The following is a 17,755-nucleotide window of genomic DNA, read 5'->3' on the forward strand; positions in this document are numbered from 1 at the left end:
TGACATGCTTGTTTCGTAGTATCGTTTAGTATGTACCCGATAGAAGGGCTATTAATCCTAAAATATATGAAAAAGATGGCATAAAACTGTTTATATGTAACAAACTGGTAAAGATTTGAATGAGTAACTTTATTTGAATGAGTCTAACTTTATTTTGAATACAGGCTAAGATCTTTAAATATAGGCTAAGATCTTTAAATATAGGCTAAGATCTTTAAATATAGGCTAAGATCTTTAAATATAGGCTAAGATCTTTAAATATAGGCTAAGATCTTTGAATATAGGCTAAGATCTTTGAATATAGGCTAACATCTTTGAATATAGGCTAAGATCTTTAAATATAGACAAAGATCTTTAAATATAGGCTAAGATCTCTAAGTATAGACTAAGTTATTTAAATATAGGCTAAGATCTTTAAATATAGGCTAAGTTTTTTAAATATAGGCTAAGATTTTTAAATATAGGCTAAGATCTTTGAATATAGGCTGATATTTAAATATAGGCTAAAATATTTAAATATAGGCTAAGACCTTTAAATATAAGCTCAGATCTTGAAATATAGGCTAGGATCTTTAAATATAAGCTAATATCTTCAAATATAGGCTAAGATCTTCAAATATAAGCTAAGATCTTCAAATATAGGCTAAGATCTTTAAATATAGGCTAAGATCTTTAAATATAGGCTAAGATATTTTGTTGTTTTAAAAGTTTTTTAGTAACTAGCAAAAACAAAAACAGGTTTCATTTTAAAACTAGTAACGCTTTGAGCTTCGGTTTTGAGTTTAGTCTTTTTCTGTTGTCATATTCTGTTCTGTATATTTGTATTGAGCACTAGTTTTGTTTTAGATACATAAAAATATACAACCATATTATCTTGGCATATGACTTAGAGTTCATGTGCTATATGAAATATATACTGCATATTATATCTCTAAATAAAGTAATTCATTTAAGCGTTGTTAGTTGAAAACAACACTTTCTAAATTTGTAGAACTTGTGAGAATTTGATATGAAACTCCCAGAACATTCCCTGTTTCTAGCGCTAATATATACTTGTATATATAGTAGCTAGTTGGTAAATAATTGGTAGAGAATTGATAATGAGTTGCTAGGGAGTTGATAGGGAATTGATAGCAAATTAGTAGAGTTGGTAGATGTTTGGGAGAGACTTGGTAGAAGTTTAGTATAGAGATGGTAAATACTAGGCCACCAGTTTGTAGAGACTTGGTAGAGATTTAGTATAGAGATGGGAAACACTAGGCAACCAGTTTGGTAGAGAATTGGTAGATATTTATTATAGAGATGGTAAACACTAGGCAACCAGTTTGGTAGAGAATTGGTAGAGATTTAGTATAGAGATGGTAAACACTAGGCAACCAGTTTGGTAGAGAATTGGTAGAGATTTAGTATAGAGATGGTAAACACTAGGCAACCAGTTTGGTAGAGACTTGGTAGAGATTTAGTATAGAGATGGTAAACACTAGGCAACCAGTTTGTAGAGAATTGGTAGAGATTTAGTATAGAGATGGTAAACACTAGGCAACTAGTTTGGTAGAGAATTGGTAGAGATTTAGTATAGAGATGGTAAACACTAGGCAACCAGTTTGGTAGAGAATTGTTAGAGATTTAGTATAGAGATGGTAAACATTAGGCAACCAGTTTGGTAGAGAATTGGTAAAGATTTAGTATAGAGATGGTAAACATTAGGCAACCAGTTTGGTAGAGAATTGGTAGAGATTTAGTATAGAGATGGTATAAACACTAGGCAACCAGTTTGGTAGAGAATTGGTAGAAATTTAGTATAGAGATGATAAACACTAGGCAACCAGTTTGGTAGAGAATTGGTAGAGATTTAGTGTAGAGATGGGAAACACTAGGCAACCAGTTTGGTAAAAAATTGGTAGAGATTTAGTATAGAGATGGTAAACACTAGGCAACCTGGTTGTAGAGAATTGGTAGAGATTTAGTATAGAGATGGTAAACACTAGGCAACCTGTTTGTAGAGAATTGGTAGAGATTTAGTATAGAGATGGTAAACACTAGGCAACCTGTTTGTAGAGAATTGGTAGAGATTTAGTATAGAAATGGTAAACACTAGGCAACCAGTTTGGTAGAGACTTGGTAGAGATTTAGTATAGAGATGGTAAACACTAAGCAACCAGTTTGGTAGAGACTTGGTAGAGATTTAGTATAGAGATGGTAAACACTAGGCAACTAGTTTGGTAGAGAATTGGTAGAGATTTAGTATAGAGATGGTAAACACTAGGCAACCAGTTTGGTAGAGAATTGGTAGAGAATTAGTATAGAGATGGTAAACACTAGACAACTAGTTTGTAGAGAATTGTTAGAGATTTAGTATAGAAATGGTAAACACTAGGCAACCAGTTTGGTAGAGACTTGGTAGAGATTTAGTATAGAGATGATAAACACTAGACAACTAGTTTGTAGAGAATTGTTAGAGATTTAGTATAGAGATGGTAAATACTAGACAACCAGTTTGGTAGAGAATTGGTAGAGATTTAGTATAGAAATGGTAAACACTAGGTAACCAGTTTGGTAGAGAACTGGTAGAGGTTTAGTATAAAGATGGTAAACACTAGGCAACCAGTTTGGTAGAGACTTGGTAGAGATTTAGTATAGAGATGGCAAATACTAGACAACCAGTTTGGTAGAGAATTGGTAGAGGTTTAGTATAGAGATGGTAAACACTAGGCAACCAGTTTGGTAGAGAATTGGTAGAGATTTAGTATAGAGATGGTAAACACTAGGCAACTAGTTTGTAGAGAATTGTTAGAGATTTAGTATAGAGATGGTATAAACACTAGGCAACCAGTTTGGTAGAGAATTGGTAGAGATTTAGTATAGAGATGGCAAACACTAGGCAACCAGTTTGGTAGAGACTTGGTAGAGATTTAGTATAGAGATGGGAAACACTAGGCAACCAGTTTGTAGAGACTTGGTAGAGAGTTAATATAGAGATGGGAAACACTAGGCAACCAGTTTGGTAGAGAATTGGTAGAGATTTAGTATAGAGATGGGAAACACTAGGCAACCAGTTTGGTAGAGAATTGATAGAGGTTTAGTATAGAGATGGTAAACACTAGGCAACCAGTTTGGTAAAGAATTGGTAGAGATTTAGTATAGAGATGGTAAAAACTAGGCAACCAGTTTGGTAGAGACTTGGTAGAGATTTAGTATAGAGATGATAAACACTAGGCAACCAGTTTGGTAAAGAATTGGTAGAGATTTAGTATAGAGATGGTAAACACTAAGCAACCAGTTTGGTAGAGACTTGCTTGAGATTTAGTATAGAGATGGGAGACACTGGGCAACCAGTTTGGTAGAGAATTGATAGAGGTTTAGTATAGAGATGGGAAACACTAGGCAACCAGTTTGGTAGAGAATTGGTAGATTTAGTATAGAGATGGTAAACACTAGGCAACCAGTTTGGTAGAGAATTGGTAGAGATTTAGTATAGAGATGGTAAACACTGTGTTGGGTTAGTTTACAGCGCTTGTTAGTCAAACATTGAAATGAATCATGACATATGTTTTTGTCATTAGGTAGGAAGCATTTTTTACCACAAAACATTCTTGGCTGCCTTGCTCAGTTAAATTAGGTCACTGAGTCAGTGCTCAGTCAGACACCTTTGTGTAAGCATCCATAATTACTGCTTACACACTTTAAACTATTTTATCTATACATATTATTCATTTTAATATGTAGCAATTGCTTACTACAGCAGTAGCCTATCATCTGGACTGATATTTCTATACAGTTTATGTAAGTACATAAAATAATGCTTGTTTTATTCTTGTGTTTTAATTGTTTTGTGAAGAATGCATTCTATCATGCATGTAGTATTTTAAATTAGTATCTGTATTTTAAAGTTTGCTTTTGTTCTTTTTAGCTTCTGCTACAGAATCTATATTATATGTGTGCAATGTAGCACCTGTTTATCTAGGTGTTTCTTGGCTCTAAGGAAGCAAAATCTTGTGTGAGTTTGTAACAAGTATTACTGTCATATTATTATTTCTGCATTCTTTGTCAAATCATATTTGCATGGTAATTTTTAAACCACTAATATGCAATTATGTACTGTTAGTCATACAATATTGTATTATTCAATGTTTATTTCTTGTACTTTATAGTAAGACTGCTTTTGAGTAACAATACAGCAAAGCAAACTATGTATACTACTCATCAAGTGGTCCGTTAACAAGCGCTTTCCTGGGAGCGAATCCAGTACAGTAACAAGATTTTGGGACTGCAAGCCAAGCCATCATCATGGAAACAGAGCTCGTTCAACTGAGAGATCAGCGAAGCCGCTCTAAATCAAAGGTGACATCCATACGTACTAAGATTTCTAATGCTATATCTCGCAAGAAGCCTATGCAAGATATAAACAGCCTGGTAGATCTCTTGGACGATGAACTTTCCAAGTTCACGAGTCTACATGAACTGTATTGTGACCTATTAACTAAAGATTTAGATAGCAGTTGTGTTTCATATAAAGTTATTAATTAGCTTGACTTGCCGCAGTATTTTGAACACGTGCAAAAGCATTATGATGACACTATTAGTGCAGTTATACATTATGAGCGTGATATGAAGTGTTGTGAAGCTAATGTTTTACAGAAAGATATTGAGGTTTTGCTTGACCAAAAGGAATTTTTGATGGAGCAACTTTGTAGTGGAAGCGATGTTGTTTTTAGGGAAGTTGAATCTATCATTCGTGATGTTAAATCTAAAGTGAATACTATGCTTAAACTAGATGTAAAAGACTATAGTAGTTTTTATGCTAGTGTAGATACATACATTACCTCTCTTCAGCATAAGGTTATGCTAGTCAAACAGGGGTCACATGTACCTAAGTTGCATCAGACAGTGTCTGCTGAGAGTATTCATGAAAATTCTAGCACCACAGAAAGTGATTCACTTGCCACTAATGACAATATCAGCACTCAATCCTCTATTATCGCTACTGGCTTAACTTCATTCACACCTGCTCTACCTCTTTCTGCTGCTAGCTCATCACTCACTTCTAGTCACCCAAACCTATCAGCCACAACCAGCTCTATGCCTAATAACTCGAGTAGTTCAAATCATGTCAATGTACAAGTAGCCTCAAGTGAGAGCTCTATGACACTAGGTATAGACAGTGGTCCAGCACCACTGCAGACTATGAGGTCTGTAGGTAGGCAGATGGTAAGCACTCAGTTGCAAGTTATACCTGAAAGGTCATTAGGGTCCACAATGTCACAGCAGGTGACAACGCTGCCACAACAGATGAGTAATGCAGAGCTTAGTCAAGCATCAAATGATGTCAATAGGTCAATGAGTATCATGACTCCTAGCATTGTTAGACCACAGAGTTCATTTCTTAGCAGCACTCCACTAATAGGAACAGGTAACATTTCACCTAGTAGTACAGAGCGTACATTAAACCTTAGTGTAACAGCTGCATATAATCAAGGCACCAGACTTCCTGGTCAATATATCAGCACATCTACCCTTCCTATGCATAGGGGCTATAGTAACAATAATGGAAATACACCTGTAGGCAGTAATAGAGACTCTAGATTCAAAAGGGCCGCCCTTCCTACATTCAATGGAGACCGGAGAACCTGGCCCGAATTCCGGGCTGTATGGCTCTCATATGCTCACTCGGAGTGTATATCTGAGGAAGAGCGGGCCTGGAACTTGAAGCAATGCCTGAAAGGCGAGGCTCTCACACACGTTAAGGCTATTTTAGCAAATCAGCCAATGGCGCATGAGCGCATGTGGAAAAGGTTGGAGGACCTGTATTCAGATGCAAGTGCAGCAGTTAAGTTCGCATTTGCTGATCTTGACAAACTAAAGCCTCTCTCTGATGGAGATACCAGAGGCTTAATTGAGTTTGTAAACACTGTGGAACTGTGCTATAGTCATTTGGGAGAGGTACAACAGCTGTCTGCTGTTACTGGAGCCCAAATTGACACACTTAAAGGGAAGCTGCCTTCAGTTATCAGGCGTGACTGGTTACGCATTTACCGGTCTATGACTGTGCAACAGAGAATCCACCCTTTCACTAGTTTTATGCAGTTCTTGGAGGAAGAAAGGGACATGTGCGTTAGAGAAGTCTCTGAACTAAACTCTAATCGACAATGGCAGAAGAAGACAGAACGAAGGGTTGCTACAAAGACTCATGCTGCTAGTGCAGAAAAGGCTCCTAATAGCAACTATTCTCCTTGTCTGATCCACACTCATGCACAAACAAAGCACACCACCAAGGAGTGCAACAAGTTCAAGAAGATGTTGAGAAAAGATATGATAGCTTTGTTGTCTAAGCACAAATCATGCTTCAAGTGCGGGAAAGGCCATAGGCGTCAGGACTGTCCTGACCAGACTCCCTGTGACCGGTGTGGGAGAACTGACCACCACTCTCTATTATGTAGAGGAGCAGCACAAAACCCTAAATCTGAAGGAAAGTCTAGCAGTCAACCAGTTCAACCGCTTAAGGATGAAAGGTCGATGAGCCATGCTAGACAAGGCTCTTCATATTCTATATTTCCAATACAGGAAGTGCATGTTGCTGGATCGTCACAGCAAGCCATGATTTTCTTTGATGGCGGTTCAAACGCCACTTATGTTTCCAAAGATGCTGTCAAAAGGTTGAAAGCTAAAAAGGTGGGCACCACCCATTTAGAGATCACACGTGTAGGTAATGTTGTAACAGAACATCACACAAATTGCTACAGGCTCAACTTGCTAAACAGTAAAGGAGAAGTAGTTTCGATAGTTGCTTATTGCATGGATGAAATTACTAGCCCTGTCTCTAGCTTGAACTTTGAAACCCTCAAGTCCCTCTTTCCTCATCGGAAAGATCTGTCTGCTTTAGTTCGGGAGGGTGGTATTGTGGATATCCTGTTAGGGAACGACTACTTTGGTCACCATCCAAAAGTTGAAATAGACAAAGCAGGGTCACATCTGAGCCTTATGGAGGGCACTTTTGGAAACTGCCTCCAAGGATCACATCCACTGTTGCAACAGCTGCCAGTGGTTAGTAATCTTATTGGCTCTTCCTGTGTGGAAGGAGATTTGCCAATTCAGCAGTCAGCACAGACTTGTCTGACACGGGCAGAAATGAACACTGTAGAGAAGTTCATACACTGTGAGGAGATGGTAACTGAAATCCAACCTCGATGTGGTTCTTGCAAATGTGGGAAATGCCCAATAAGGGGGCACACCTACTCATTTAGAGAACAACAAGAGGTAGAAATAATTCGTAGTAATCTCAGCTATGACCCAAAGCTTGAAGCATGGGTAACTAAATACCCGTGGCTTATAGATCCAAAACTTCTGCCAGATAATTACAGTGCTGTATTTGCAACTCTCAGAAGTACAGAAAAGTCCCTGCTCAAGCGGGGTGAGCAGTGGAAGCAGATCTACTGTGAACAGATACAGGACATGTTAGACAGATGTGTCGCCAGAAAGTTATCCGACAAAGAGCTTGAGGAGTGGAATGGACCAGTCTTTTACATCAGCCACTTGGCTGTAGAAAACCCTAAGTCCATGTCTACACCAGTCAGAATTGTCTTCAATTCTAGTCAGACTTTTGAAGGACAGTCACTCAATGAGGCCCTCGCAAAGGGCCCAGACAATTACATTTCTTCTCTTCTGGGCATATTGATAAGATGGCGGGAGGGCAAATCAGTCCTCATTGGTGACGTAAGGAAAATGTTCAACTCTATACACATTGGTATCACTGAACAACATTGCCATCGATTCTTGTGGCGCAATATGGATGCTACTAAAAAACCAGACACGTATGCAATAACGAGGGTCAACATGGGTGACCGCCCAGCACCAGCAATTAGTACTGAGGCAATCCTCAAGACTGCTGAAATGATGAAAGAGAAGTTTCCCAGGGTAGCTACTCTGCTCAATGAGTCCATGTATGTGGATGACATTGTTGAGTCAGTTAGTGATGACTCTGAGGCTCATCAGTTAGCTGATGATGCAACTACAGTGTTAAAAAAAGGAGGATTTCAGATTAAAGGCTGGACTTTCAATGGTAAAGGGGAGGACAAAAGCATGCAAGTATTAGGTGTGCTGTGGAATGGGTGCTCAGACACCATAAGTTTCAAGCCAAAATTAAACTTTTCAAAGAAGGTCAGAGGCCAGCACACAGCATCTGACTTGGATATAAATGAAGTCTCTCAGGCTATTCCTCATATCCTTACTAAGCGTCTTGTACTTGAACAGGTGATGCGGTTGTACGACCCACTAGGCATACTAAGTCCTTTCATAGTAACCGGCAAAATGTATCTTAGAGACACCTGGGACTTAGGCATAGGTTGGGATGAGCCCCTCCCTGATCAACTCAGAAGTAAATGGAGAGCATTCTTTACTCATATGTGCGAACTCAACACATTGGAGTATGGTCGTTGCCTCACCCCAGAGGGAGCTCAAGGTTCCCCAACACTTGTAATCTTTAGCGATGCAAGTGACAAAGCATATGGCTTTGTGGCATATATACGTTGGAGGCTGAGAGATGAGTCTTATTTTTGTCGATTTGTTCTTGCCAAATCTCGTATAGCACCCATCAGAAAACTGTCAACTCCCCAGTTGGAGCTCAATGGAGCAGTACTGGCAAAGAGAGGAAGAGAGATCATTGGGAAAGAAATGAGAATCAAGTTTGACAAAGTGGTGCATCTCACTGACTCGGAGACTGTTCTCTGTATGCTAAAAAAGAAATCTACTCATTTCAAGCTTTACGAAGGTGTTCGAATTGGAGAGATCCAAGCAGCAAGTAAAGACATGAGTGAGTGGAGATGGATCAAAGGTGAAGACAACCCTGCAGACTGGGTAACTAGAGGTCGTCGACCTCAAGAGCTAGGGCCAGTTACTTCATGGTGGAGAGGCCCAGACTTTTTATACAAAGATGAAGTAGAATGGGGTACTAGGACAATTCATAAAGTTGGTCAACCACAGGAGCCACTACCTGCTGAAAAGAAGGTTGTTCACACCCACCAGACTAAAGCTACTCAGAACCATCAACTGAGTATAGATTACAGCAGGTGCAAGACCAACAAGAGACTTGTTTGGGTCTTCGCTCGACTCCTAGCTACCAAAGATGGCAGATCTTTCAAAGCTGGCAGAATCTGCAATATTACAGTCAAACACCTTGAAGAGAGCAAAAAACTCATTATCAAGGATGTACAAGCTACAATGAAGGCTGATCTTGAACAGGTTGTACGTGGTAGGTATGCAAGGTTGAAACCAGTTATAAATAAGGATGGAATCTGGGTGATAGGTGAGCGGATGGGAGATAACAACCCTCTGCAACAGGGCTCAGATGATCCACCTCTCAAGTTGCCACCAACCAACCACCCTTACACAAGACTGCTCATGGATGAAGCTCACACTGAAGGTGGTCATAGAGGACGTGATGCGACATTGGCACGCTTCCGTCATGCTTACTGGACCCCACAAGGCACAAAGTTAGCCAAGTCAGTAAAGACCAATTGTAGGCTATGCAAGATCCGAGACCCTCAATTATTAACCGAAGAAATGGGTAAGCTCCCCAAAGGAAGATTGACACCGGCACTACCGTTCAGCCAAATAGTCCTCGATTTGTTCGGCCCATTTCCTGAAAGGGGCGAAGTACAGAAACGTACCACCGGAAAGGCATGGGGTGTCATCTTTACTGATCTCGCTTCAAGAGCGGTGCACATGGAAGCTGTGTTCGGCTACGATACAAGTTCCTTTATTTTAGCATTGAGAAGGTTCACAAATATACGTGGGTGGCCATCGGTCATCTACTCCGATCCTGGATCACAACTTACACATGCTGAGAAAGAGCTCAGAATGCTATGGAACAGTTTGGACCAAAAAATGATCTACAAGGCAAGTGCTGACCATGGACTACAATGGGTGTTTGGTGCTGCTGACAGTCCATGGTACCAAGGCGCAGCGGAAAGCTTAATCAGGTCAGCAAAGAGATGTTTTGCTTTCAGTACAGGTGGTCAAAGGTTGTCCCCTGCTGAATTTCTAACTCTTTGTACGGAAGCAGCTAATATCATGAATGAGAGACCACTTGGGAGGATTCCAAGTGAGGATTCCACAATCAACCTACTTACACCAAACTCCCTGCTATTAGGTAGAGCACACTCAAACAGTGTAGGTGATGCTGCCATGACGGTGGACTCTATCAAAACGCGTGCAGAAATAGTAAACAGCACTTGCAATAAGTTTTGGAAGCGTTGGGTAGAGCTGTATGCTCCCACTATGGCTTATCAGTCTAAGTGGTATAAGAAAACCCGCAATCTCATGATAGGTGACATAGTGATGGTTAAGGACTCAAATGCGCTGCGTTCCCAATACCATCTTGCGGAAGTATGTCAAACACATCCAGACAGTAATGATACTGTAAGGCGTGTTTCAATACGTTACAAGAACTTTAGGTCAGGTAAAATGACTAAAACATATAGCGGTAGCCCTGACACAGTTATAACCCGTAGTGTGCATAAGTTAGCTCTCATTATACCAGTAGAGGAACAGTAGGTGGCATCTGAGATCATCTGCTCATCATATCTATCTGCATTATAGTCGCATAAATTCTTGTAGTTTGTAGTTACTTTTAAAACTTGTTATAGGTGAACTGATTGACCTACTCTCAATCTTTATCGTGGTACATGTGACAATTGTTTGTAATATTACATTTAGCGGCTATTATGTATTATCAGTAGGCTAGTATTATCCATACTTTATTTTTTTTTCCTTTCCATGTTTGACCAACCCCTGTCTCCCCGATGTGTTGGGATAGTTTACAGCGCTTGTTAGTCAAACATTGAAATGAATCATGACATATGTTTTTGTCATTAGGTAGGAAGCATTTTTTACCACAAAACATTCTTGGCTGCCTTGCTCAGTTAAATTAGGTCACTGAGTCAGTGCTCAGTCAGACACCTTTGTGTAAGCATCCATAATTACTGCTTACACACTTTAAACTATTTTATCTATACATATTATTCATTTTAATATGTAGCAATTGCTTACTACAGCAGTAGCCTATCATCTGGACTGATATTTCTATACAATTTATGTAAGTACATAAAATAATGCTTGTTTTATTCTTGTGTTTTAATTGTTTTGTGAAGAATGCATTCTATCATGCATGTAGTATTTTAAATTAGTATCTGTATTTTAAAGTTTGCTTTTGTTCTTTTTAGCTTCTGCTACAGAATCTATATTATATGTGTGCAATGTAGCACCTGTTTATCTAGGTGTTTCTTGGCTCTAAGGAAGCAAAATCTTGTGTGAGTTTGTAACAAGTATTACTGTCATATTATTATTTCTGCATTCTTTGTCAAATCATATTTGCATGGTAATTTTTAAACCACTAATATGCAATTATGTACTGTTAGTCATGCAATATTGTATTAGGTATATTCAATGTTTATTTCTTGTACTTTATAGTAAGACTGCTTTTGAGTAACAATACAGCAAAGCAAACTATGTATACTACTCATCAAGTGGTCCGTTAACAAGTGCTTTCCTGGGAGCGAATCCAGTACAAACACTAGGCAACCAGTTTGTAGAGACTTGGTAGATTTAGTATAGAGATGGTAAACACTAGGCAACCAGTTTGGTAGAGAATTGTTAGAGATTTAGTATAGAGATGGTAAACACTAGGCAACTAGTTTGTAGAGAAATGTTAGAGATTTAGTATAGAGATGGTAAACACTAGGCAACCAGTTTGGTAGAGAATTGGTAAAGATTTAGTATAGAGATGGTAGACACTAGGCAACCAGTTTGTAAAGACTTGGTAGAGATTTAGTATAGAGATGGTAAACACTAGGCAACTAGTTTGTAGAGAATTGGTAGAGATTTAGTATAGAGATGGTAAACACTAGGCAACCAGTTTGGTAGAGACTTGGTAGAGATTTAGTATAGAGATGGTAAACACTAGGCAACCAGTTTGGTAGAGACTTGGTAGAGATTTAATATAGAGATGGTAAACACTAGGCAACCAGTTTGGTAGAGAATTGGTAGAGATTTAGTATAGAGATGGTAAACACTAGGCAACCAGTTTGGTAAAGAATTGGTAGAGATTTAGTATAGAGATGGTAAACACTAGGCAACCAGTTTGGTAGAGAATTGTTAGAGATTTAGTATAGAGATGGTAAACATTAGGCAACCAGTTTTTAGAGAATTGGTAGAGATTTAGTATAGAGATGGTAAATACTAGACAACCAGTTTGGTAGAGAATTGGTAGAGATTTAGTATAGAGATGGTAAACACTAGGCAACCAGTTTGGTAGAGAATTGGTAGAGATTTAGTATAGAAATGGTAAACACTAGGCAACCAGTTTGTAGAGAATTGGTAGAGATTTAGTATAGAAATGGTAAACATTAGGCAACCAGTTTGGTAGAGAATTTGTAGAGATTTAGTATAGAGATGGTAAACACTAGGCAACCAGTTTTTAGAGAATTGGTAGAGATTTGGTATAGAGATGGTAAACACTAGGCAACCAGTTTACAGAGACTTGGTAGAGATTTAGTAAAGAGATGGTAAACGCTAGGCAACTAGTTTGTAGAGAATTGGTAGAGATTTAGTATAGAGATGGTAAACACTAGGCAACCAGTTTGGTAGAGACTTGGTAGAGATTTAGTATAGAGATGGTAAACACTAGGCAACCAGTTTGGTAGAGACTTGGTAGAGATTTAGTATAGAGATGGTAAACACTAGGCAACCAGTTTGGTAGAGACTTGGTAGAGATTTAGTATAGAGATGGTAAACACTAGGCAACCAGTTTGTAGAGAATTGGTAGAGATTTAGTATAGAAATGGTAAACATTAGGCAACCAGTTTGGTAGAGAATTTGTAGAGATTTAGTATAGAGATGGTAAACACTAGGCAACCAGTTTTTAGAGAATTGGTAGAGATTTGGTATAGAGATGGTAAACACTAGGCAACCAGTTTACAGAGACTTGGTAGAGATTTAGTAAAGAGATGGTAAACGCTAGGCAACTAGTTTGTAGAGAATTGGTAGAGATTTAGTATAGAGATGGTAAACACTAGGCAACCAGTTTGGTAGAGACTTGGTAGAGATTTAGTATAGAGATGGTAAACACTAGGCAACCAGTTTGGTAGAGACTTGGTAGAGATTTAGTATAGAGATGGTAAACACTAGGCAACCAGTTTGGTAGAGACTTGGTAGAGATTTAGTATAGAGATGGTAAACACTAGGCAACCAGTTTGTAGAGATTTGGCAAAGAGTTGGCAAAAAGTTGGTCTATAGTATAAGTTCAAGTCTGAGAGAATTTTAAATTTTTTAAAAAAATCTTCAGAAAAATGAAATTTAAAATAACTCTCCTGGTCATTCAGTTTCAACTTAACACTCTCACTGCCACTTTTTTCACAATGTGATTTCTTTAGCGGTCTACCTCAGTAAGGTTATAGGACTGGTCACAAATTGTTCGCTAATTGTAGACTCCTCAAGCTATGCTAACAACTCAACAAAACAATTTATACTTCTTTACAAACTATTTAGGCCCCATGTCGAAGCTTACTGAAACCACTGTAATGTTTACCCTATCGTTAAATCAATGTTTCATTTCATCTTCTCTCCATGACATTCAAATCAAACTACTGCGCAGCGATTACAACTCGTTAGCTACTGGATAACTGGTGGAAGATAAGTAAGTTTTGTTTGGTACAATTTGTAAGTTTTAAAGTTAGATTATAATACCATGATATTTAGCTAATTCTGAAAGAGAAACTCAAAGGGTTGACCATGTTGGTTATTCTAGCTAATATATGCAGCATACATATGCTCATTTATAATATTTACAAAAGGAACATTGATAGAAAATGGTAAATAGGTCATGGAGCATCTTACTCTGATGCTAAAAATATCCAACAAATGGCACTCGCTCAGTTAGATTTAGCTAATAGATGATCTATGTTTTTACAACTCCTTTCATAAAGTCTCTCATCAGCGAACTTTCTTCCTTGTTCTGATTTAATTGACTCAGGTTCATTGACTGCTTTACAAAGGCCACACATCTGTCTCTTGTCTGGTAATGTAACACTGTAGTTGTTCCGCCACTCGTGATACCTGTTGAAGGCAGCATCATCTGTCATCAAGCGCTTGAGGTAATTCCCAAGTGTTTCTACGGATGAGAAGTTGTACACATGAATAAATGAATCAGGTGGAGCTACATCAATGTATTCTTGTACTGATAAGCCTCCAACAGCTACAGGTATGATGTGTGCTTCATTTTTGTAAGTTTTCCAAAATTTTTCTGTTATATAGTCTCTACATAAAGAGTTTTCAAATGCCAGATAAAATCGGTATTGAGAGTGCACCTTAGCCTCACATTTAAGATCAAATTTCGTTGGACATGGTTTTATATTGGTACATTCTCCAAATATGTCAACATTGATGTACTGTCTCAGTTCTTTCATCAGCTTTAGTCGGTTATATTCTTTTGAATAACAGTTGGAGACGTATGCATATGCCCCTTTAGTTTTATTTTTAGCGTAGTTGATGAATGTTGGAAGTTCTTTAGCTGTTTCTTCGGAACGGCCGTAAGCGAGCTGATCAGGAACTGAATTCCGTTCATAGGTCATGCTTCCATTAAATGTGTTAACAATGGAAGGATACCTGTTCCATTGATAACTTGGTGACTCCATGGTCATTGCAAACCATAGCTGTCGTTGCCGGACCTCTCGAGAAATGTTCAATAGACTGTACGCTGATCGCTGAAAAAATATGAGAGCGTCTGCTTGAAGTGCATAATCGAGGTTATCTTGTCGGTATATAAGATCACAGTTGGAATATTCACATCCATCAAAGTGAAGTCTTGAAGTCAACCAATGTACTCCACCGTCTATACACAAAATAAGTTTGTTCTTCTTTGATTTCCCAGTCTGAGATGTTCTACTAGAATTGGATGTTAGAAACATGGTCGAGGGCGTTATCTTCGCATCTTGTTTTGCGTTTTCTACAAATTTGGACCCATCAAATAGTCGATATTCTACCAATGCGCGTAGGTGATCCTTACCTTCATGACTTTTCATTAAAATTGCAGTAAGCCAAAATAGAAGACCCACCACCAAAGTCACAACAGCCTTTGCTGATTTACTCTTAAACATTATTAAAGTTTTGAATATGACTTTTCGTTCTACTAACCTTCACTGATCATGAGCAGACAGTTAGTATGCAATGAGCTCGTTTGTATGACTGCAAACACAAAAACCTGAATTGTTATTGATTAGCTTGTCGCAAAATCTGCTGAATCTATTGTTCCAATGAAAAAAGGAATATGATATCTCATACAACGAGGTTTACACAGCGCCTTCATCAATAGCAGTGAATATAATATTTTATACAAAACAGTTAATATAGTGACATCAGCGACAGCAGTGAATGTAGTATCTTATACAAGACAGTTATTACAGTGACATCATCAACAAAAGTGAATATAATATCTAATACAAGACAGTTATTACAGTGACATCATCAACAAAAGTGAATATAATATCTAATACAAGACAGTTAATATAGTGACATCATCAACAAAAGTGAATATAATATCTAATACAAGACAGTTATTATAGTGACATCATCAACAAAAGTGAATATAATATCTAATACAAGACAGTTAATATAGTGACATCATCAACAAAAGTGAATATAATATCTTATACACGACAGTTGATATAGTGACATCATCAACAAAAGTGAATATAATATCTTATACAAGACAGTTGATATAGTGACATCATCAACAAAAGTGAATATAATATCTAATACAAGACAGTTGATATAGTGACATCATCAACAAAAGTGAATATAATATCTTATACAAGACAGTTGATATAGTGACATCATCAACAAAAGTGAATATAATATCTAATACAAGACAGTTAATATAGTGACATCATCAACAAAAGTGAATATAATATCTTATACAAGACAGTTGATATAGTGACATCATCAACAAAAGTGAATATAATATCTTATACAAGACAGTTGATATAGTGACATCATCAACAAAAATGAATATAGTATCTTATACAAGACAGTCGATATAGTGACATCATCAACAAAAGTGAATATAATATCTTATACAAGACAGTTAATATAGTGACATCATCAATAAAAATGAATATAATATCTAATACAAGACAGTTAATATAGTGAAATCATCAACAAAAATGAATATAATATCTAATACAAGACAGTTAATATAGTGACATCATCAACAAAAATGAATATAATATCTAATACAAGACAGTTGATATAGTGACATCATCAACAAAAGTGAATATAATATCTAATACAAGACAGTTAATATAGTGACATCATCAACAAAAGTGAATATAATATCTTATACAAGACAGTTATTACAGTGACATCATCAACAGCAGTGAATGTAATTTCTAAAACAAAATAGTTGATATAGTGACATCACCAACGGCACCGAATATACTATCTTTTACCACCTGTTTCTACATCGGCATCAAATTAGGAGGTATCTTTTTGTTCCAGTCACGATTTGGTTTGTTTACCTTTCGAAGGATATTCTTTCACGATTTCTCTGCGGAATATTCCCTCCTCCTGGTGTCATCGGTTCATACCTACACTCATTGACAGTACATTTTAACAGGTCCTTTTTCGTCCACTTCAAGCCAAAATTTCTTTGGTTGAAGAGAGTTCATTCATACAAATCAATAGCTTTGGTCAGTTTTTCGGTTCTGGTATGCCTTCTAAAACTTCTGTGCTGTTAAAGACAAACTTATATAACGGTAAGCTAACCTTTTGGCAAAGTTTTCCAGATTCTTCAGTGATATATTCTGAACAATAGAAGGTTGCGGAGGTTGACTCACAACATTCATACGAAGAGAAACCTTCAATAACATTGATTTATGGGCTGCCACCACGTCAACAAGAACTAAGCTAAAGTTAGAAAGCGGAGGTAGTCTAGAATATTGTTATTCTACCAAACGACATCGTCAGTCTAACTCAACATCTTTTCTACCTTTGCGTCTCAGGCTAGAACTTCCAGGTTTAAGAGAAGATCTAATAAGATTGTTACACGCTGGCAGAGCGTCTCTAACTAACCTGAGGTGGGAGATTCGGAGGACAAAAAGGTATTCTTTTGAAGTCCGGATTTCCAACGTGGTGGACGCATTGGGATCGACATCAACTCAAGAACGCTATTTAAATTATAGGAAACCTGAACTCAAGGTACTTTGAATTATTACATTGATTGCATTTATCAGTAACGTGATTGATTGAGATAGCTACACTAGGTTAGATATAGTGTTGTTATAGCATTGCCTTAGTTATAAAAGCAGTAAAAGGAGTTATAACAATATCGTAGATTTTGCCAACATGTTAACAAAACACTGCTATTCAAAAAATTCATTGTATCTATACTCAGTGCATTGATAAAGCGATGTGAGGCTACGAAGCGATCCCCTACAATGTTGCTTATTCTTACAAAACCATTACTTCCACCACCATCAGAGTCAGTGCTGCTATTGCTATTTTATTGCTATTTGCTATTTCTGCGTAATCACAAAAATCTGAAATGGCTATGATGTCATTAACGTGATTAATTATTTGTTTTAAACTGTAATTAAACTGTTTGTTTTTAAGTTGGAAATTCTCAACCAAAATATTAAAATTAAATTTTAGGCTAATTTTATAGAGAAATCTTCGGATAACACTGTCACTACTATAAAAGCCCTAAAGA

The 17,755-nt window shown here is 37.5% G+C and overlaps 2 protein-coding genes across 4 annotated transcripts in view; one reads left to right on the forward strand and one right to left on the reverse strand.

Annotated features, from left to right (window-relative positions):
• The window catches only part of LOC137396199 (neutral alpha-glucosidase AB-like), a 64,882-nt gene that overhangs the window by 38,936 nt on the left and 8,191 nt on the right, over positions 1-17,755 (forward strand). The window lies entirely within an intron of this gene.
• Positions 13,745-15,189, reverse strand: LOC137396736 (glycoprotein 3-alpha-L-fucosyltransferase A-like). Its single transcript, XM_068083046.1, has one exon. The coding sequence runs from the start codon at positions 15,144-15,146 to the stop codon at positions 13,923-13,925; it is 1,224 nt and encodes a 407-aa protein (XP_067939147.1). The 5' UTR covers positions 15,147-15,189; the 3' UTR covers positions 13,745-13,922.

This window comes from Watersipora subatra, chromosome 5 (assembly GCF_963576615.1).
Source record: "Watersipora subatra chromosome 5, tzWatSuba1.1, whole genome shotgun sequence".
In the NCBI taxonomy this organism is placed as follows: Eukaryota; Metazoa; Bryozoa; class Gymnolaemata; order Cheilostomatida; family Watersiporidae; genus Watersipora; species Watersipora subatra.